General features: G+C 52.1%; 1 protein-coding gene across 3 annotated transcripts in view; it reads right to left on the minus strand.

Moving 5' to 3' along the window:
- The window catches only part of ENDOV (endonuclease V), a 79,204-nt gene extending 59,559 nt beyond the window's left edge, over positions 1–19,645 (minus strand). Inside the window, exons 1-10 of one of the 3 annotated variants that reach the window (XM_027518069.1) lie at positions 19,555–19,645; positions 19,077–19,248; positions 13,665–13,799; positions 13,417–13,456; positions 12,117–12,229; positions 11,187–11,255; positions 10,747–10,875; positions 8,116–8,189; positions 7,290–7,348; positions 4,594–5,427 (exon numbers count right to left, since the gene is read on the minus strand). In XM_027518069.1, the coding sequence (XP_027373870.1) occupies positions 5,300–5,427; positions 7,290–7,348; positions 8,116–8,189; positions 10,747–10,875; positions 11,187–11,255; positions 12,117–12,229; positions 13,417–13,456; positions 13,665–13,799; positions 19,077–19,248; positions 19,555–19,610 (975 nt within the window). In that variant the 5' untranslated portion in view covers positions 19,611–19,645 and the 3' untranslated portion in view covers positions 4,594–5,299. Of the gene's footprint in view, positions 1–4,593; positions 5,727–7,289; positions 7,349–8,115; positions 8,190–10,746; positions 10,876–11,186; positions 11,256–12,116; positions 12,230–13,416; positions 13,457–13,664; positions 13,800–19,076; positions 19,249–19,554 lie in introns of those variants that run through there. The other 2 variants (XM_027518070.1, XM_027518071.1) reach the window with 2 other exon arrangements.
- Between the last annotated feature and the right edge of the window lie 2,678 nt (positions 19,646–22,323).

Here is a 22,323-nt window from a genome sequence, read left to right on the forward strand (position 1 = left end):
CCCACCTAGGAGACACAGGACAATGAGGTTCATCTTGAGGCTGTGGACAGACTCCTGAAAGATGTCACAGTGTCCTGTGTCTTGAAACAAAGACTCTTCTGGGTACTTAAAAATTCCCCTTTCCTGGTCTTGCCAGTTTGTAGGGTGGTGTTAGGGTGGAGCTGTAGTTCTGAAGAAGAAATCAGATAATGCATCCATTATAACAAAGGAGCCCACATAGGAGTGAGATGAGGGTGAGAGAGGTCCCTGGTGCTGGATGTGCATCAGGTATACCAGGCAACTTAGGCAGGTGGGTACAGAAGGAGTGACACGATACTAGTTATGCTTTGGCGGACTAAAATATTATTCAGAACAAAGGTATATTCTCTCATAGTTTCTGAGGGGTAGGAACCTGGAAGCAGACGGGCTAGCTGGTTCTGGCTCAGCATCTCTTATGAAGTTGTAGTCAAGACAATGGCCAGGGCTGGGGGCACCTGAAGGCTTGATAAGGGCTGGGGGGTGAACTTCCAAGATGGTGCCCTTATATGGTGACTGGCAGGTAGGATCAGTTCTCTGCCATGTGGACTTCACAGAGCAGTTTATAACACGGCAGCTGACCTCTCAAAGTGAATGATGAGCGGGAAAAGGGAGGGTGGGGACACCATCAAGAAAAAAGTCCCAGTGTGTTTTAGGCCTAGCATCAGAAGTGACACACCTTCACTTCCGCACCTTCATACAGGTCACACAGATGGACCTAGTTCAACGTGGCCAGGGGGTTCTATCAGCCCCAAGAGGCCATCTTGGAAGCTGGCTACCACAGGCTCCAAGAAAAAAAATAAATTCAAGATGGCCTGATGCTTTTAATGTACCAAAAAGGGATTTATATTTCTATTGCAGAGTTTGAGAATAACTAATGGATACACAGAAAATAACCAAGCCCAAAACATAAGGCAATTATCAAGTGCAGGAAAAACAAGAGGTTGTACAAAAATGGAGATACAACTACATTACATTACTCAGCTATGAATAGTATGTGCAAAGAAAGAATAATGCAGACATTGAATTCTGACTCAGTGAAAATGGGAAGACGGAAGGAAAATGTGTGGGGGGCTATGTGAGAGGAAACAAACTCTCAACTCCCATAGCAGGAAATCAATGGATAATTTCTAACTCTAGGGGAAAGAAGAAGGAAGAGGGAAAAAAAAAAGAAAGGCAACATTAGCATGGAATTTAGAAGTAAATATGAAAAAAAACAACCCCCACACCAAAAAAAGAAAGGAAGAAAAAGAAAAAAATCCTAAAAACTGAAATAACAAAACTTTGCATTTGAGCAGGGGAAGTCAAGAAAGGAGAGGAGTGGGTGGGTTAGGATCTACTGGATTTTCATTACTGTTTGACTATTTAAACTATGCATATTTAAAACCCTGGTTTTTTTTTAAAAAAAAACACACACACACAACAAAACACCAAAACACCAGTGCAATTTAAGTAACTAAAAGACAAAAATACTCCAGCCTGCTCTCCACTCCCAGCTCTCCACTGGGCACCTGCGGCCCTGAGAAAGGGCCTAGGGAGCTGTGTCTTCTTCCTAGAAAGAACCCCCAACCCACACCCCACGTGCTGCAGTCCTCCCCTGCTCCACCACGAGCCTCTAGCGGTCTCCCCAGTCTCTCTCTGAGTTAATGCAGGTTGGCTTACCTGTCTGTCTTGGGACTGCATTCTTCCTCCACTAGCCTGCCTCCCACCTTCCCTGCCCCCTTCCCAGGTCTTCTGCTGGTTGGGTGGAGAGGAATCAGATTGGGGGGGCACCCAGCCCTGTCCACGAGCAACAACTGTGCCCCTGGCCCCTCCAGCCTGCATTCCCTACCTGCCCCCAGTGCTGCCCATCATGGTACGAAACCCAGAAGTTGTTCCTGTTTCCCAGGGAGGTGAAATGGGGATAGTGGGCTGTGCTCCATCATTTCTATGACACCTCTCATAATTACCCAGTGTACTATTCATTTGGATGTCAGCGCTGCCGCATGCCTGTGTCTTTAATTAATAATTTGGTAAAACTCCATGCAGAGCCTCGCCAGGGCAGTGCAACAGGGACTACTGGGGCTGGGCCAAACCTGCAGCGGGTGGGCCAGGCTGATGAGGACCCCCACCTCTCCCGACCCAGCAAGTGCAGAGGCCTTAGGCTGGAACCCAGAGCCCTGCTTCCTTGTCCCCAGGTGTTCCCATCAGACCACAGAGCCCCAGGTGAAGCCCCTTAGGGAACCCTTCCAGGGGAGGAAAGCAGACCCCAAGGGCTGTGTGTGTACCAGTGACTGGGGTCTAAGTTGGGGGATTGGCTCCCCTGCAGCCCAGACTGACCCTTGATCCCTGGAGGGTTGAGACCTTAGGAGTGGGGAGGAGGTATGATCAAAGGGGCCAAGGATCCTGGCTCAGACACAAGCTCAAACAGGTCAATACCTGTGATCAGAAAGGCACAGGGAAGGGATCCTTGGGGCAGCTAGGAACATGGTTGGGCCTCCTCCCTGTGGCCTGGCCTTGATCCGATCACAAAGAACTCCCAGGCCTGGGTGTCCTCTGTTCCTGACTGTTCCAAAAGTAGGGAGGGTGGGCAGACTAGGGTCCTGGAGGCAGGTGCTATGAGGGCCCTGGATGTGACCTGAAATGGCCAGGCCTGCCCACCAGCTCGTGGTAGCTTCCAGGCTCAGCCCCTGGGCACCTGGGAAAGGGGCACAGAGGCTGCCGGGCTAACAGGAAGATCTATTTGGATCTGATTTGAATTATTGAGTGTTTCGAGACTTATTCTTGGTTCTGGGGCAGGCTGTGGTCTGCGAAGATGGATATCATTTCGGCCCTATTTTTAAGGCTCTGTGGGAAGGAGCCCAGACGCCACTGCACTTAAGGCTCCTGTGCAGCCTTCTGCAGGGCAGAGCCCCTGGGGGCAGGGGGAGAGGCAGGCAGGACATGCCACCGCCAAGCCCCCGCCCCATTCCCACTGCTTTCCTGCTCTCCCGTGAATGACCCCAGCCAGCAGGCCCTCAGACTCCACGTTGGCCCCCTTCAGTTGCTTCAGCGCCACCCCCATCTTTCCAACCCCTCCACATGAACTCCCAGCTTGGCCTACCCCTCCAAGATGCTCAGGGCTATATCCACACCCACCACCCTGACGTGAGCCAGGGATCCCAGCAAGCTGCTGACATGTTCTCTCTCTTCCTCTCATCTCTGATATGGCCTTGGTGTGGCCAGGAGACAGGACCGAGGGGCCAATGGGTCCGAGAACTGCTACAGAGTCTCTTCCTCCAGGCTGTAGCTGAAACTAGTCCCTTTAAGTTCAGATGCCCACCCCACCCCCACCTCCACCCATAAGCCTTCCATGACAGGCTTAAGCCCCCACTCAGCCCACCCAATCTCTGCTACCCTTCAACTGCTTCGCCTGGAACCTCTGAGGTCAGGCCAGGATTTAGGTGGGGCCATAATTAGATTCTGATGGGGTGGGATTTATAGTCTTTGGGGCTTGTGGGAAGAGATGGAAGCCCTTGAAAGCAGAGCTAGGTTGAGTCCTGACTGTCTGAATCTTGCAGGGGACCCTGCCCTCCCACTCCTCACTCGAGCCAGGGGCACTACAGAGGCATTGTGAGGGTGGGGAGAGCACTCCTTAGAAAAACCACTCACTGCCAGACTGACCCAAACTGCTAAAATCAGTCAATAAAGTGGAAATACTACTACCAACTTTATAGAAATAGAAAATTTCACAAACAATTGTATGCCACCAACACACTAGACAATCTAGATGAAATGGACAAATCCCTAGAAACACACAAACTATCAAGTGATTCAAGAACAGAAAATTTTCATAGACCGATAACAAAGAGATTGAATCCGTAATCAAAATCCTCCCAACAAAGACAAGCACAGGGCCAGATGGCTTCACTGTGATTTTACCAAAGGTTTAACAAGAATCAACACCAATCCTTCACAGACTCTTCCAAAGAAGAAAAGAGGAGGGAACACTTCTAACTATTCTATGATGCCAGTATTACCCTCTATCAAAGCCAGACAAAGACATCACAAGATAAGAAAACTACAGACCAGTATCCCTTATGAATATAGATGTAAAAGCCCTCAACAAAATACTAGCAAATCAAATTCAGCGGCATAGAAAAAGGATTATACACTATGACCAAGAGGGATTTATTCCATAAATGCAAGAGTGGCTCAAAATATTAAAGTCAATCAATCTAATACATCACATTAACAGAATGAAGGAAAATGATCATTTCAAAGGTGCAGAAAAAACATTTGATAAATCCAACACCCTTTCATGATAAAAACACAGAGAAACTAGGAATAGAAGGAACTTTCTCAAGCTGATAAAGGTTGAAAACCCCACAGCTAACATCATACTCTGTGGTGAAAGACTGAAAGCTTTCTCCCCCAAGATCAGGCACCTGTCTCTCTACCTCTGGAACAGATAGATTCAGAGGAAAGGAAGAAATAAAACTTTCTCTATTCGCATAAAACATGATCTTATATATAAAACCCTTAAGGAACACATACATACATACATACACACATACATACGCACACACACATTAGTGCTAGTAAATGAGTACAGCAAAGTTGCCAAAGATACAAAAATAGTTGTATTTTTATACACTTTCAATGGGCAATTCAAAAATAAAACAGTAGCATCAAAAACAATAAAATACTTATTAATAAATTTTACCAAAGGAAGGACAAGACATGTTCAAGGAAAATCACAAGACATTGTTAAAAGTAATTAAAGAAGATATAAATAAGTGAAAAGATCCTGAGTTCAGTGACTGGAAGAGGTAATACTGTTAAGACAGCAGTGCTCTCCAAATTGATCAGTGCGATCACTATCATAATTCTAACTGCCTTTTTTGGGGGGCAGAAATGGACAAGCTGGTTCTAAAATTCATATGGAATTACAAAAGACCGAAATATCAGTATGCAAAAATTACCTCAAAATGGGTCAAAGATCTAAATGTAAGAGCTGAAACTACAAAACTCTTGGAGGAAATTTTTGTGACATGAGATTAGGCAATGGTTTCATGGTTATGACACCAAAGCACAAGCAACAAATGAAAAATAGATAAACTGAACTTCATCAAATTTTAAAACCTTCACTCAAAGGACGCAATCAAAAAATGAAAGGCGACTTCCCTGGCAGTTCAGTGGTTAAGACTCTGCATTCCAATGCAGGGGCTGTGGGTTTGATCCCTGGTTGATCCCAGGCTGTCCCTGTCTCTGACCACTAATGCCTCAGTGTGGAGCCCGGCTGGTGCTGTACACCCCCCATTCTTCATTCACTGGGAAATGACTGTGCCCCCGCCGGCATGGACTCCACGTGGATCCTCACACTCAGTCCCCCAACTGGATCAAACAAGTGCTCAGATCCTCGCAGGACACAGACCTGAGACAGGAGGGGCACTGCCAGCACAAGGGAGTCAGAAGCCACAGGTACTGAGGTGCAGGTTCCAAAGCCACAATATGCCAGACCCTGGGGTGAGTGGGCAGATGGCCCAGGGCCTGCTAGGGAGGGTGGGGTGAGGTGGGGCTCCCTGTGAACCCCCGGCTGTGATGAGCAGGTATTTTTTTCAGTCCCAGGACTGGGTGGACAGTGGAAGCAGAGGTGAGAAGAAAGATGTGCCAGTGTGGACATCTGGGGAGGACTGGAGATCAGAACCTGGGACAGGCCTTCCCGCCTGTAGGAGTCCCCTTGGAGGTTCCTGTGGAACATGCCAGAAGTTGCTTGCCCAGCAGGCCTTTGAGTGGAGCCCATAAGCATGTGAGTGGCATTCCAGCAGCCCACTTGACCCCAGGAGGTCCTCTGTACCCAGAAGCCCCCCACCCTGGAATGGTCCTGTTTCCTACTGCAATGTCCTAACAATGCCTTATACAGGGCTTCAAGAGCAGAGGTTAAGCAGAAGGGGGGCAGCACCCTGCAAGCCCCAAACAGCTGGATGCCTTGCCCACTTGTTCCCTTTGCTTCTCCTAGGAGCCCAGGCCTGGAAGAGAGCTCCTTTCTCATCATGAATGAAAGGAGACACACCAGAGCAGAGAACGGAGGGAGTGCTAAGACCTGGGGCTTCCCTGGGTTTCTGTGCCAGGCTGTCAAACCATGACAAGCAGCTCCTTGAGAGGCAGCATAAATGGCAAGAAAGGCCTTCAAAGATTCTTCACATCTCTCGGCAAAGATCCCAGAGTTCTTAGGGAACCTGGGGGCCTGGGGGTGAGCTGGCAGGTGGAGGACTGGGGGCTGTGGGTGGAGCCATGTGCCCTTCTGGGATTTAGCTCACATCGAGGGGCATGGCAGGTCAGGGGCCAGAGTCAGGGATGAGGCAGAGCTGCTTCCCAAGGTGGAGATGCCTTTTGAGGCTGGGCCTCTGGGTGAAGAGGCTGGCAGGGCAGAGTGCGTCAGGTTGGCAGGGATGGGGGAGAGCTATTGGCACTTGAACGCAATGGGCTGCCCACCCTCACAGACCCTGGCCAGGACAACAGACGCCAACACCCACCCCTTCTGGCATCAGTTCCAGCCCTCCGCCTGGCACCCATCCCTTCAGCCTAAACTGCCCCTGTATGTCTCCTCCAAGTTCAGCCTCTTCCAGGCTAAGATGCAGCTCTTCTGCCCTTCTCCTGGCCCTGCATGTGCCAGAAGCAGACAGGCTGGAGACCGGCAGGGCAGCCAGGGGCCAAGCCCAACAGCAGCCACCCCAGTCTAGACCCTCCCTGGGCAAAGCAGGAGTGGCTTGGGTCGGCAGGGAGCTGGGTCCTGGTTTATAAATGATCTCGAAGCAAAAGCAGCATGTGCACTCAGAGGAGCAGATGGGCCAGGAGAAGGTGTGGATGTATGCATAGTCTGGCAGCCAGAAGCCCACCTGGGCACTTTCAGAACAGAACACAAAAACACCAGAAAACTCCCTGTGAACCTTGAATCCCTTCCTGTGCTCCTGAGAAATTAATGTCACGGGTTCTCTGGATCTGGTGCCCTACCATGTGAGCTGTGTTCCAGTGAGCTTGCTCTGGGCCCCCAGGCCCCATGACCACAAGGGGAAGGTGGCCAGCCCAGTTCATCTGAGAATGGCTCTACCTGCTGCGTCCCCATGTCCTCGGGCATGGGTGCCCTACCTGCTCTGTGGGCCATTCCCTCAGTCCCCAAAGATGAGTTGGAGCAGGAAGCCCAAGAGTCTCCCTGGCATCTAGCTCAGTGCCACCCCCGGCCCTTGCCCTACTGCCCCTGGGTGCCTGGGCCTAGGCGCTTCAGCTCTGGGCTTCAAGGAGCCCGTCCTTACCTGCAGGCTCTTCTGAGACTCCTTGGGGGCACGCCTTTGGCCTTTGTGCCTCCTTGCTCCTGGTAATGACATCCAAGAAATGACAGCATCAAACACCAGAGCCCCCTCACTTCCCAGATGGTCTCTGGAAGCTGAGCCAACCTGGGTCCTCAGGGGCTTGAGGACCCAGGTCAGAGGGCAAGGCAGATCCTGATGGCCAACCCCTACCCCTGGGAGAGTTCAGGAGTGCCCCTCAGTCCTCAAAGCAGCTTAGCCAAGCGCAGGCCAGGAGGGGAAGGGAACACAGAGGAAACACTGTGCTTGCCAAGGGCTCTGAGCAGGAGAGGACAGGCCTGACATGGGAGCTGCCAGCTGCCACCTCACTGCCTCAGTCTCCTCATCTGCGAAGTGAGCACAGTGCCTGTCTTATGGAAGTGCTGTCAAGATTCAGCAAGCAGCTCCTGCACACACACGGCAGGATGAGAATTACTGTGTACCACACAGGTGAGGGAACAGGCCTGGAGAGAGCAAATGACATAGCTGGTGCAGAACCAGGTTGTGAGCTGAGACCATCTGACTCCCTTGCCCTTTCTGTGAAACCCAAGGGCCTCACAGACAAATGGACCAAGGTAAGCAGGGGGCCGCCAGGGTGGGAGGTAAGCAGTGGATTGTGAGGGTTTCTGGAGAGTCCACACTGGTGCCCAGCATTCTCTACTGTCCCCTCGGGAGCTTTGCGTCTGCTGCTTGGCCCTGCATGTCTGGCCTGAGCTGCAGCACAACAACTGAGAGAGGCCCAGCCACCAGAAATGGCCCCACGTGGGCATGACCCAGCCAGCCCAGCACTCACCTCCCCGACGGTGGGGCAGGGACCCCTTGGACTTCCTGGGTCCTGCGGATGTAGTCTCGGGAGCGGATGTCAGCCTGGGGAGGGGGGCTGGAGTGAGAGGCAGTAGCTGGGGTCCCAAGCTGGCCTCTGGACCAGTCCCCACCCAGAAGGGTGGCCTCTCCTGGGCAAGTCCACAGGGGCCCGGCCTTTAGGACAAGCAGCAGCAGCCCCATCATGTGTGGGTGCCAGGATGCCCAGGCCCTCTGGTCAAGGTGCTTGATGGCCTAAGGGAACTGGCTGGGTGCCCCACTCCTGCTTCAGCTAGCTTTCAGTGGGCTTATAGCTTGTGCTTCCCTGTATGTTTCGCTTGAGCCAATGTTTTTCCTGCTAAAACTCTCTTCTCTGAAGGTTATCTTCAGCCCAGCTTGTCTGTCCCCACTTTTGGTTCATCTGGCTCTCTGGGTAATGTTGGAGAAGGAAATGGCAACCCACTCCAGTATTGTTGCCTAGAGAATTCCATGGACAGACACTACAGTCCATAGGGTCGCAAAGAGTCAGACACGACTAAGCGACTAATGCTTAACGCTGGGTAGTGTTAGCTGTTAACTCTGTGGGGAAGTGTCTAGAAAGTTCTGCAGAGTCACCAGAATCAAAGGGGCTTGTGGGCCACAGGCCGGTACCAGACACATCCTGGGGAGAGGGGATCTGGCCTGAGGGGGGCCCCCAGAAACCTTCCACTTGGGTTCTCCCACTGCCTGACCCCATTCTAGGGGGCCTGGCCTCAGGGAGGCCCCTGATCCCATCTCCAATGGGCTTAGCCCCGCTTTGGGCCACAAGACTACAGGACACAACAGCTAATCCTCCTGATTGCTTCTACTTCAGAGTGAATGGGCAAGTGGGCAGGGTGGGCAGCAAGGTATCCAGCGGGGAAAGGCCCTGGAGACGTGAGGCAGTACCACCTCCCTTCCCCTAAAGCAGCCTGGCCTGGCCGGGGGACAAAGGGCCTGTGACCAACGGAGCTGGCCCTAAACCCCTCTCTCAGCTTCTCCTCTGAGCTTCCAGAAATAGTCAGGAGGGCAAAATGTACACAGGTGAGTGGGCCCAGGAAGAAGACAGATCAAGAGATAGCCAGTGCCACTGGACAGAACCCCACCCCCTTTCCTGGAAGCAACAGAGTGGGTGGGCTCCTGGATGCAGATGTCTGATTTTTCTCAAGAGCACACACACAGTGTTGGCCACCTCTGAGGGGCTGACGGCACTTTATGGGGTATCCCCCCACCTGCAAGGACACAGTGATCATCCACTCTGGGGCAAGGAGAGGTAGAGGGACAAAGACCTGCCCATAGCACCAGCTCAGTGGAGTCCCTGGTTCTGAGAGCCTGGGAAGAAATCTTCGGTCCTCGTTCCCAGCCCCACTCCTGCCTCAACCCCTGCCCACAAGGTTGTACAGGCGGGTGGGAATGGGAAAGGAAAGGTTTTCTGGGGCCAGGACACATGTCACAAGCTTGAGAACCCATGCATTTACAAACCCTGTGTGGGGAGGGAGGGAGTGAGGCTGAGGCTGTGGGCACAGCACGTCTACCTGGAAGCCACCCTAGGAGCCTAGGCTCTGTGGAGCCCTCGGAGCTGCCGGCGTGGGCTTAGTCGTGTGCATGCTGCTGCTGCCACCTGGAGGCCACCCTGCACACCAGCAGCCAGGAGGCCCCAAACCCCAGGCTCTCGGGGTGTGCCAAGCAGCTGGTACTGAGCTGAGAGACTGGGCGGGCCCTCAGCCAGGTTGCCTCCAGTTGATGCAGCACAGGCCTCAGACCTTGCTGGGAAGGCAAATGTGACAGAGTTCCCTCCCAAATCACATCCAAAGCCCTGTGGTTAACCTGAAGACCTGCCGCAATGCGCACCGGCTTCCACCTACTCACTCCCCCAGGCCAGGGCTCCAGCCATATGTTTCCCTGAGTTTCTGGGCATCAAACTTCTTCCTGCCCCACGGTCTTTGTAAATGCTGATCCTCGGGCCTGGACTGCCCTTCCCCGCCTCTTCCAGCAGGCCTCTCCCTGAGGGCAGCTTCCCACAGATCCTCGACTCACGGGCTTTCCAGGAACTTGTACCCCCCTGGGTACCTCCTTAAGGCCAAGACATCAATGTGGCCCAAGGGTATCTTGCATGAGGTTCTATCTCCTGCACAGCAGACCAAGCTTTTTCTTGGCTGGGCCAACTTGTCCATGAGAGTTCTGATCCCCTTTGGCCCCGAGTTTGTGCTACATGCCTGGTGTGGCCTGATTGGCATTTCTGGCACAAGTCTTCCTCAGCTGTGCCCAGTGGCCCTGCAGGGGCCTCCCAGCTGAGGACGGCTGCTCCCTCCCAGGCCAGCTGGGCAGCTTGGGCCCTCAGGGGCTGGCATTTGAGCTGACATCAGCTGATTCACCCAGTGACCCAGGGTGCAGGAGGCTGAGAGGGTGAAGACAGCGCCAGGCAGGGCAGGGTTCCAGGATGAGTCCTGGGAACTCTGTACCTTCCAGGCCCCTCTCCTCCCCTCCAGGGCCCAATGTGACCCAAACAGACTCTCCCACAGGTGCCTGTGGCAAGCTCTTAAGCCCAAGGGCACAGGAAGAGTAGGTGCTGTGCGCTAGCCCACCCACCTGGCAGCCCACTCACCTGGCGCACAGGCTCCGGGATCCGAAACTTGCAGCAGCTGTGGGTCAGGCGCACAGCTGCCTCCAGGCTTATCTTGTGGCCCACAGAGACATAGAGGGGCTTGGTGCTGTGGTCGTGGCTCCTCAGGGCCTGTGACAGAGAGGGCGAGGTCAGGGCGCTGGGCAGGCTTTGTGGGTGAGAGGACTGACACATCTCAGGTGGCGGGCAGGGGCTTGGGGGACTGGCGGCACCTTCAGGGCACCTTCCTGCTGCTTGTCTTGGGGACAGGATAGGGCCAGTGAGGACCCAGAGGGCCCCTCAGCACAGTTTTGGAGGGGAGGAAGTAAAGATGCAGGGTCAGCCAGAATGGCAAGGTCTGGGGTACACACATTACACGGGTGCTAACCCAGGGCCCAGCTGAGGGGTCCTTCTCAGCAGGGCACAGGCCCCTGGCCACTTACTCTGCCCAGGACGGTCCCAGAGCCTCCCATCAGAGGAAATGAGTCTCCTCCAGCCTTTAGGAGCTGTATCTGGAAAACAGAGGAAAAAAACAAACTTGAATACCTTTCTCGGTGAAGGGCCGAAGGCAAGCCTGCTCATTTTCAAACCATGAGCAGTTGCTGAGCAAGGAGATGGAAGGGCCCATCCCGTGAGTGGGTCCTGCTTCCAGGCACCACCTACGGCACTGTCCCACCCTGACAAGACGCTCTCCTCAACCCTGCAGCAGAGAAGGGACAGTAGCCCACCTAGTGCTGGGGGTGGGGAAGCGCCAGGATGGTATACACACAGGGCCACAACCTGCTCGAGGCTGCTTATTTCCTGCTGCTTTCTCTCCTTCTACAAATTTGAGCACTTCTGATTCAACCTGACGAACTTTTTCAGGTGGTAGGGACTGGCTCGCTGAGTGGGTCAGGGGCCCCTGTCAACTCAACAAACACGTGCTCCACTCAGGCATAGGGAGCTGGAAGGAAAAGACAGACACAACTGATCCCCGCTCCCAGTCGGCTGTCCAGGTGGGTGAACCATGCATGTCATTGTCCCCCTCTGGAAGGGGTCCCAGAGGACGGGGATGCCCCAGGCAGGTAGGTGCCCCAGTTCCACGCTGGAGGAAAAGCACGGAACGTTGCACAGGCCCCGAATGCCTAGTACCTACAGGCTCTGCTTCCTGTGGGCGCCACAGCAGCACGCAGGTCAGGGTAGACAGAGCAGGAGAGGCAAACGTGTGCCCAGAGGCTGGGAGAGGAGTTCCGGGTCTCCAGAGATGACCCACCACCCACGAGCAACTCTGGTCTCCTCATTCTGCCCAGCGACCCAGGATGGGAAGAGAGTGTCCCAGCGGAGCCAGCCCACAGCAGGGCAGTCTGTGTCCTGCGCCACACAGGCCCCCTCACCTTCTCCTTGTGCAGAGCATTGTTCTCAAGTCCATCCACCTGCAGGAGTTTCTTGGCCACCCCGATGCAAGGCAGGTCTGTGAGGACACCAAGGTGGCAGGCCACCCCAAAACCTGCAGGGGCAAAGGAAGATGAGGCTGGAGCAGTGAGCCCAGCAGTCAGGAGTCGGGGTGAGGGACACACCAGAGCCTCACCGAGCTTCCCATCAACGGAGGCCTATTGGTGGGCAAGGACTAGGGGTTCAGGCCTCAGAGCCCCACCTTGACCTTGAATCTGGCCCTCTGCCCCAACTTCCCAGCTGGCAGGCTGGATGGATGCCTCCCTCCGTCTGACTAGATTAGGAGCCTAATTACAATTAACATGCTCACATGTTTCACCTGCTTCTCCTTTCATTTTCTGGCACATTCCATCCTCCCCTCCATTTGTGGCTACCTTGAGGCCTCTGGGTCTCTGCCCCAACTGCCCCAGCACTTTGGGGTTCCTGCCAGGAGGCCAGGATAACAGTGACTGGGGTCAAGGCCCAGGGCTGGCCTGCTGGTCCTGCACTAGCATCCAGGGTGGCTCTGGGCCCACAGGCTCCCAGGGCAGGGACTGAAAACACAATGCCACCCCTTCTCAACTCCCTCTCCCTCCAGCTTTGTATCTGAGGATATGACAGCCCCTTCCCCTTGCTGGTTTTCTCCTGGGTCAAAGTTCTCCCGTGTCGGTGGGGCACATGTGTCCGTTCCTGCTTGGTTTCAGGCCAGGGTCCGCCTAGGACACAGGGCAGGTCGCCAGTGGGACAGGCTAGCTGAGCTCAAAGTGATCAAAGTGAAAGTGTTAGTCGCTCTAGTTGTGTCTGACTCTTTGCAACTTCACGGACTGCAGCCCGCCAGGCTCCTCAGTCCATGGAATTCTCCAGGCAAGAATACTGGAGTGGGTTGACATTCCCTTCTCCAGGAGATCTTCTCAACCCAGAGATCAAACCCAGGTCTCCTGCACTGCAGACAGATTCTTTACCACCTGAGCCACCAGGGAAGTCCCAGCTGAGCTCAAGGTCTATGACTTTTGGTAGCACTGTGTCCAAACTGGGTGGTGGTACCGGAGCTGGGCCAGCACACGTAGTGGGGACAAGCAGGAAAGAGGTAGGGGTGAAGAGAAGCAGGGGCTCTTTACTAGGGGATCTTGCCAAGGAAAGCAAAACCAGAAGGAGTTGCAGGGCCAGGCTAGGGGGCGGAGGGCCCATGGCCTGGTGCAGGCGACTGCCCCCTTCAGGTCCCTCTCCTACAACCCTCCTGGGCTGTCTTGGGAGCAGGATTACCTCGGTGGTGCAGCACCCCATTTCCATCCACAAAAAGGACCTGGAAGAGCCACAGGGGAAAGTCATAGTCAGCTGAAGCACCTCACGTCCATCAGGCTGGGGCATCCCAGAGCAAGAGGAGGGACCCAGTTCTTTAGGTCTTATCCCTCTTGAGGCAAAAGCACTTCTCCAGGAAGTTCATGGAACCTCTCCCTGCAATGCGGCAAGGCCTGCGGAAGGCCTTCCCTCCAGCCCAGTGAGGTACTTGCCTGGGGCATGAGGCGGGGTTCCCTCTGCCGAAGCTGCTGCACTGCATCCACCAGGAAAGGCAACTCTCGGAAGGCCAGGAAGCCCGAAACGTAGGGGGCTGTCAGGGTCACCATTCGGCAGTCCTCATACAGCACCTGCCACCAGACACCTGGTCACCAGGCACCGGGTCACCTCCCCCTGCCCGCCCTCAGCCCTCATCTGTCAATCCTCATCACTCCGTCTCCCAGTCTCACCCCCAAGTCCCCCCTTCCCTTCCTCACTATCTGGGGACACGTGACCCACCCTACAGGTGGGCGGTGGGGATTCAAATGCTGCCATTTCAAAGGCACTGGCCACACCTGGTCTGTACCAGGCCCTCCTCAGGCTGCCTCCTGTGTAAGTCAGAGCTGCTGTCCTCCTGCCCACCCTGCTGCCAGCCCGTCTGGAGGCTCACAGAAGACCAAGCACAAGAAGCACCTGTGAATAAGGCCAGCGTGTCCTATGAGATGGAGCCTCGGGGAAGAAAAGGCCAGGTCTTCATAGAGGCTACACAGCAAGAAGGGCACCTCTTGCTTTATGAAAAGAGAGTGCAAGTATTTCAGACAAAGGACAGGCATGATCTGAGAGGCAGTCTGGAAGAGAACTAGATCCTGAGAGACTGGAGAGTCCAAAAGGAAAAATTCTCAGGTTGCAATTGCAAATAACCCCAGAGAGAGAAAGGGGGTTACCCCCAGAGATGCACTAAAAGGCCTGGCTAATGTTGGGAGGAGTAGGGGCCAGAGGTCTGAGGCAGACCTGCTGGGGACCATCCAGTTTTCACATGCTCTGGCAGGCTGTTCTTCAAACTCAAAGTCCTATCACAGCATGGAAGAGGGGCTCCTGTTCCCACTTGATTAGAATGGTAAAGGACCTGCTCAGAGAACAGGATGGCAGCCCTAAGTCCTTTAACCTTGAGTTTTCATTAGAGCCAGACCTGCTTGAGGTAAAGAATGTTTCCCACTAAGCACACCTCTCCAGAAACCTCGGATATCCTGGATTGTTACTAGCCACCCCACACCCCAATCTCTTGGTGACAGCTTTCAAAATCATATTTTCACCTCTCCCTCTAAGCTGGGTCATAACAGCATGTCCAAGTGAAGATTACTCTAATAGTATTGAGGAAGGGCTTGTTCTTCCAATATTTTTATCAGTGATTCACAGGAGACTCATAAAACTGCCAGTGATTTAGACTGGGCAGGGTCCAGGTGGATGACAGACTGGAGAGTTCAATTCCCAGTGACCCCAGCAGGCTGGAGTGCTGAACCCCATGCAACAGAATGACTCTTCACAGGGACACAGGGGAAGTTCAAGTGTGGCCTGAGTTCCCATAGGCTGATGGTGGCTGCTTATGTCTGAATCTCTCTGAACAAGTTCCAGAAACCAGAGATCCACAGAAGAGGAGATAAACCTCCCCTGGCCCCATGCCCACATCATAACCAGGAGACGACAGAGTACAACCATCAGTGTGCACCTACATGTGGAAATAAACAGCCCAGACTCACAGAGCCAGCACTAGGCCCCACACGGGGAAGGCAGGAGCGGATGGGGCAAGGGCAAGGGGTATGGCAGGGCCTACTGGTTGGGAGCCTGATGGAAGGAGACCTGGGGGTCAGCTCTGGCCTTACCAGGAAGATGCTGCTCTGGGGAGAAACAGGTGAGCCCTGGGGGCTCAGGGAGAAGACAGTGAGGACAGAAATGTAAGCTCCTTTGGAAACGAGAGTATCAAAGAATCAGAAGACACATTGGCCATCTTTGCTTCAGAAAAGAACACGATTTATTAACATGACTACACTTCACAGTTCAAGACTTAAGAAACCCAACGAGCCACCCAAACTCCCAGCCCTTGAGTTTCCTCTTTAAATATAACTTAAAAGTCAACAGAGAAAGGCAGTACACAAAAGCTACAAGAACTCAGAAGGCAACGATCAACGCTTTTGAGCTGATGAAATGCTGCCCCCAACCAGTCGTGCATCAGAGGGAAATTAACAGAGAGCACAACCTGGGAGAAATAAAAACAGAACCATAAAAAAACCTGGCAAGTTAGGAAACCCAGCATATGTATGATTGAAAAGGAGAAACAAAACTGTGGAGCTGAAATAATAAACAGAACTAACACTTAAAAGCACAATCTAAGAAACGTTCCCAAAATAAAAAGTGATCTGACCCCACACAATGAAAGACCCAACTGGGAATGCGGGGAAACTGACGTGGAAGAGCCAACTCAAGATGTATCTTAGTGGAAAAAAAGTAAACAGGCAACATACTGGACCCCCCTCCCCCCCAAAAAAATCCCCACAGTAATCATAATCTACTGGCAACAGTAATTATTTAACATAAAATATGTCGAAGTCTTACAGATCAGAGAACACATTTTAGAGATTAAGGACCACTGGGGAAATGTGTTACGGAAGGGGTGATGGAATTCTGTATGTGCATTCTAAGGTGTGATGACGACACCACTGGTATGCAGAAAAATGTCACTCTAGGACAAGCCTGCTGAGCTCTCACAAGCTCTGGGAGACACTCCTGAATCTCAGTGTGCACAAAGAGAAGACCGCAAAACCAGGTGAATCTTTAGAGGGTGTTCAATGTGTTATTTCAACTTTCAGTATGTGTGCACATTCTCAAGTTACAAATCTGGGACAGGGAAAAATCAACTGTGCTAGTTAGCATGTGGGCATGATCTGGATGGTCCGTAATCTCTGTGAAGATCTGCAAGTTCCAACCTAAGCTGGCATTAGGCTCACCAATGGATGAACCAAACGGCTGAACTGCACTTGACGTACTCAATTCAGTTCTGGGTGCTGGATATAAAAACGAGCCCTGCTCACTGCAGGCGGGCCAGAGGGCCAGCAGCAAGAGGAGGAGCTGGGAATCACCCCAATGAGACTCAGGAGAACACACAATGGTCTTCAAATAGGAGGGTTTTCAGAGAAGGGCAGGAAAAGTTTGTCCTGTACTATGCACCAGAAAGCAGAAGTAACAAACAAGTACATTTCAGCTCTATGTGGAAAAGAACACGCTCTTCCAGTTACGGAATGGGCTCTGTGTGAGGCCACAATTTGTCAGGCACGACAAGAGTTTCTGGCTGTGTGAATGGCAGACCAGAGACTCACAGCCTGGGTTTGCTATGGAATCACAGGAAGGATTGTCAAAAAAACCCAAATATCAGTAAACGGAGAGGGGCCCGGGAATCAACAACTTTATTGAGATATAATTTGCTACCGTAAAATTACTTGAAGAGTATAATTCAACCATTTCTGGTATTTACAGAGTCATTCAACCATTGCCATAATCTAACGTTAGAACATTTTAATCTCTCCCAGATAATTCTTATACTCATTAACAGTTACCCTCCATCTCAATCGCTAGACCTTGGCAACCACAATACTACTTTCTGTCTCTACAGATTTGCCTATGAAATCTTATTTCTAAACACACTTCCAGGTGACTCTGATTGCACAGAATCATAGATTGGCATTTGGGAGTCACTGGACCAGACTCTTATAAGAGCATTCCCTAGACTAAGCACCCATAGCATAGGATGGCAAGTGCTGACTACATCCAAGTGCTGGGGTTCTGAAAAAAATACAGTATAACCCTACTCTCGAGAACCTACAGACGGTGGGAAAAACAATATAAGCCAATAACTTCTTTTCTTTGAGTTGGGTCGGGAACAACCCCTAGAGAAGGAAATGGCAACCCACTCCAGTATTCTTGTCTGGGAAATCCCATGGACAATGGAACCTGGCAGGCTACAATCCATGGGGTTGCAAAGAGGCAGATACAACTTGGCAACTAAACAAGAAGGACACACTATTCAAAATGATTTCTGCAATGAAGGGGAGTTGACTACTGCAATAGGGAGAGTGCTCTGCTAATAGGCTGTAAGATCTGAGAGGATCTCTTAAATCAGTAACTTTAATACAGTGTGAGAAGTACTGTAAGAACATATGCAAAACAAAGAGACCTAGGACAAGAAGGTGATTAATTCTGCAGGTAGAGAACGGTACAGAGCGACGGGAACAACTGAATTGAAAAATGAGAAGCTGTCCTAAGAATTAACAGTACCTTAGCATTTACTTTTTGAGGGCTTACCACATGCCCGTTAATTGCTTTCCATACATGATCTCAATTATTCCTCACCAAACTCTGAGTCAGGTATCAATATATTTCTGCTAAATTCTGACTAAAAGCTCTTCGAGTAAAGTGCAAAGACACTGAGGCAGGAAGATGGCAGCTCTGGGAGCAGGCAGAGGAGCATGGAGGGGGAAATGCTGAAGCTGCAGAGCAGAAGTTTCTTTGTCAAGCTCTTCTTCAGCCAAGGCTTCCTGAGCTGTTGACTCCAAAGGAATGGTGGGTGCACTGTTCATTCATTCACATATCTATTTGAGCATCTTCTATGTGCCAGGCATCAAGCTAAGTGCCAAGGCTATAACTGGTGTGCAAGAGAGTACAGTTTCTACTATTGTGGAGTTTACATTCTGGTGCAGGAGACACACAGGCCAATTCTATCCCAGGTGATAAAGAGGAATGAGAGGATGCTAGGAGCAACCCCTGGTCTTGTAGGACGAGGTGGGGGACTTACTGGAGGACCTAAGAGATGAGGAGTTAGCCAGATGAAAAATATTCCAGGAGAGGAAACATCACTGCAAAGGTTAGGCAGGCAGATACAGCGTGGAGTGCTTGAGGAAGCGGAAGTCCTCCAGAATGGGGAGTGGGTGATGAACGCGGCAGGTGGCCAGAGGTGAGCCTACTGTGAGTTATATTAAGCAGGGGTCAGATCATGAAGAGCCTTTATGCCTGGTTAGTGAGTGTTGCTTTTATTTACTGTGCGATCACAGGATGGGCACTTAAGTGTTTTAACTGGACTAGGTGGTGACTGCTCACATTTGCTTTTTAGGAAAACTGCTCTGTTGACAACATGGAGAAAGGACCCTGGGAAGATTCCGCCTGTCCCCTACGCAAGAGGTGACAGTGGTACAGCCAAGAAGGGGCAGCAGCGATAGAGACAAGGGGACAGACTCCAGTGATTTTAGGTGGTGGGAAAAATGTAGTTAGTGTGTGACCAGCTAAGGGGTATGGGAAGACAAAGATTTCTAGCGTCTTGGGCAACTTGGGGGTATGTTGCTGTGAGTTCCTGAGATGGGGAGCAAAAGATGACTGCCAAACTTGGAGATCATGAGTTAATTTGGATTTAGGTCACAGAATCTAGTCAGTTTTTGCTCCCCTCCTCTTTTCTTCAAAAGCTTTCCAATTTATTAGTGAACTCCCACAAGAGGAGAAGCGGGGTTCTACCCTGGCACTGTTCCCTGTCCAGTGTCCCGCCTCTCTCACGAATGCACCCGGGGACCCAGCGGTGCGGCCCCTGGCCAGAGTCCCCTAGGGGTTACCTCAAGCTCTGGGTAGCTGAGCACCACCAGGGAGGCGCAGGCGCTGCCACTGTCGTCTTTCACAAAAGACACGTCCACGCCCCCGACCCTCTGCAGGCCTGAGAAGGCGGGGTCCCGTTGCCAAGCCTCCGTGTCCCGGTCCACAACACGGGCCTTCAACGAGGCTTGCTCCCTGAGAGTAGAAACAGGTCCAGCGGGCCGCGCGGCCCAGAAGCCCCGCACCCCGCGGCCCAGCTAAGGCCGCCCTCACGCGGACTCCAGGCCCGGGAGTCGAAGCTCTACCAGGGACCCTCCTGGTCTCGAAGTCCCTCCCTCCCCTGGGACCCAGACGCGGTCCCGGAAGCTACAGCCCTTTCGCCCGCAAGCCAAAAGCAGGCCCAGGCCCCTGCGGCCCTAAGTCAGGGGTTATGAGGTCGGAGGTCCGCGGGGAACCACGTCGCTCCAATCCCCGGACTTCGCGCGTCCCCTGCCTCATTACCGTTTCCAATCCAACAAGATCTCCTCAGGCGGTTTTCCAGCCGCCTTTCGGGCCATGCCGCTGCCTGGAGCTCCCCCTTCCTGTAGCGTCACTTCCGGAGCGCCGCGCGCAGGCGCTATGCCTGCGTCGTCGCCGTGGCAGCGTTTGCTGAGGCTCTTGGACACCGCCGTCTGGTGGCCGGAGGCCTAGCTGGGCATTAGCTGCTCCGAAAGAGCGGCAGCCAGCCATCAGAGTTGACCTTCTGACATAGCCGCGGGGAAGGGAAAGTCTTACCCCTCCAGAGCTTCTGACGGCATGTGAAAGTTACACTGACAAACACAGATCTGCAGGAGAAAAGCATGTGTACATATTTTACTGAGTTTCTCCGCGTACCTGCTTACCTTGTGGCTTAGGTGGTAAAGAATCCGCCTGCAATGCGGGAGACCTGGGTTGGGAAGATCTCCTGGAGAAGGGAAAGGTTACCCACTCCAGTATTCTGGCATGGAGAATTCCATGGACTGTAGAGTCCATAAGGTCGCCAAGAATCGGACACGACTGATCGACTTTCTCTGCTACACGTACAGGGAGGGGACCTTTCACTAGAGAGTGGAGACCTAAAGAAGTGGCCAGAACGAAAGCTTTATACCTATTAGAGAAAGAAACAATGAATTTGTGAAGAACCAACCAGTCCATTCTGAAGGAGATCAGCCCTGGGATTTCTTTGGAAGAAATGATGCTAAAGCTGAAACTCCAGTACTTTGGCCACCTCATGCGAAGAGTTGACTCATTGGTAAAGACTCTGATGCTGGGAGGGATTGGGGGCAGGAGGAGAAGGGGACGACAGAGGATGAGATGGCTGGATGGCATCACTCACTCGACGGACGTGAGTCTGGGTGAATTCCGGGAGTTGGTAATGGACAGGGAGGCCTGGCATGCTGCGATTCATGGGGTCGCAAAGAGTCAGACACGACTGAGCAACTGAACTGAACTGAACTGATAAGGCAAGAGAGGTTTGGACTGTGGGTAGTAAATAGTGAAACCAGATCGAGCTTTCCTCACACAGCCTTCTCAACCCTAAACCCCCTGCCTCTGGTGATAAGAATGTCCCTCTCCTTCCTGGGAGGGGACCTTTCACCTGGGAGATTTGGAGCGAAAAATGGTTGAAGCAGGAGTGATTTTGCTGCTTCTGCCATTGTCTAAAATTTCTCTGGCTTAAGATCAATATGCCAAGGTGCCATATTTTGGGGTAGTGTGTCCTGAACAGTATGACCAAGCATCTTCCATTTACGTGGTACCTTGACCTCACTTTCAGTGACTCTTTTTGAGGACAGGACACAGTCCTTAGTGGGTCCAGACTCATAAATTTGACCTGGTGGATCTTGGTGAGCAGAAAAGCTAAATAGGGACAACCTGTGGGGCATTGACTGACCCCTGCTTGTCAGTTGAAAGAATAATGATTCCATTCTCGTTGTGCTAGGTGTTGTACAAGATGCTGAGGTTACAGCTTCCTGATGGTAGAACTGCAGTTGTGTTAAGTGCTGACATGAAAAGAATATGGGAGCCTGTTTAAACTGGTGGTAAAAGGAGCCCTGAAGGTTGAGTACAAGAGAGCATTTTAGGCAAAGAGAACAGCACATGTAAAGGGCTGAGACAGCAAAGAGGTTGGTATATTTGATGTACTGAAAGGTGACCAGATAGGCTGAGGTGCAGCAATTTAACCAGTGGTTTATGTTCTACTAGGGGAATTTGGAGAAGTATATGGATAAGTAATCTGAATACAAACCTCAAGAGGAAAATACAGGAGACTAGGACGGGAGTCTGAGTTTCAGGAAAGGCTTCATATGGCATTGACCACGGATGGGCCTGGAGATGTGGGTAAGTTTTCAGCTGGGGGAGGGGATGAGGACTGTTTCCTGAGCACTCACAGCAGACCAGGCACTGTGTTGTGATTTACCCACACCCTCTTATTTCTCACCACAGCACTGTATTTTACAGATGGGGAAATTGAGGGGTAAAGACGTGAAGTGGCTCGCCTGAGGCCAGACAGCAGGCAAATGGGAGGGCCAAGAATTACTCTGGGGTCCACCTGGGCTGTACTCTGTGTCAGCCTTGTGTTACAGACAGGATGCAGAGGGCTTTCGATCCAGTAATCCGGAGCCATTCACTGGCCTGTGGAGACGGAGACAGTTTTTGGGTGCTGAGGAGAGAGCAGTGGTCTGGATGGAGGTTCTGATGTGCTTCAGGGTACAGGCGTGGTGATGAGGAGGGAATGCTGGGGAAAGTGGGACACCCCACGTGGGTCTCAGTATAAAAGAAGGGGAGCAGGGTTAAAGGCAGGCCTTTATAGGATATGCAGTCACAGGGGTGATGTCCATGTGCTCCCACTGGGCCCTTTCCTCTCCAGTTTCTCTCTGCTGTTGCCCCAGATGGCTTCCTGAAATAATCCCAGCTCCTCAGAAGGAAGCACAGCCTTGCTGTCCTCAGAATACACTTCAGTCTGATGAGGTGTGAATCTTGTCAGCATTTGCTTTCTTGGGAGAAGGCACATTCCTGGTGTTTTTCCAGTTGGAAATGGGATTCATAATGTTTGAGCATGGGACTAATTAATAACTAGAGGGATTAGAAAAAGCAATATAAATGCAAATCATGGCATGGATGGATGGTTATTCAGCTCAAGGCCTCAGGCTTTCTTCTTCTATTAATATGTCCTCATCTAGTGTCTTTCCAGGTCCAGCTGATACAGTGACCTTATACTTGGCAAGAACATATTAAAAGATGTAGCAGTGGCCC

Source organism: Bos indicus x Bos taurus, chromosome 19 (assembly GCF_003369695.1).
Source record: "Bos indicus x Bos taurus breed Angus x Brahman F1 hybrid chromosome 19, Bos_hybrid_MaternalHap_v2.0, whole genome shotgun sequence".
In the NCBI taxonomy this organism is placed as follows: domain Eukaryota; kingdom Metazoa; phylum Chordata; class Mammalia; order Artiodactyla; family Bovidae; genus Bos; species Bos indicus x Bos taurus.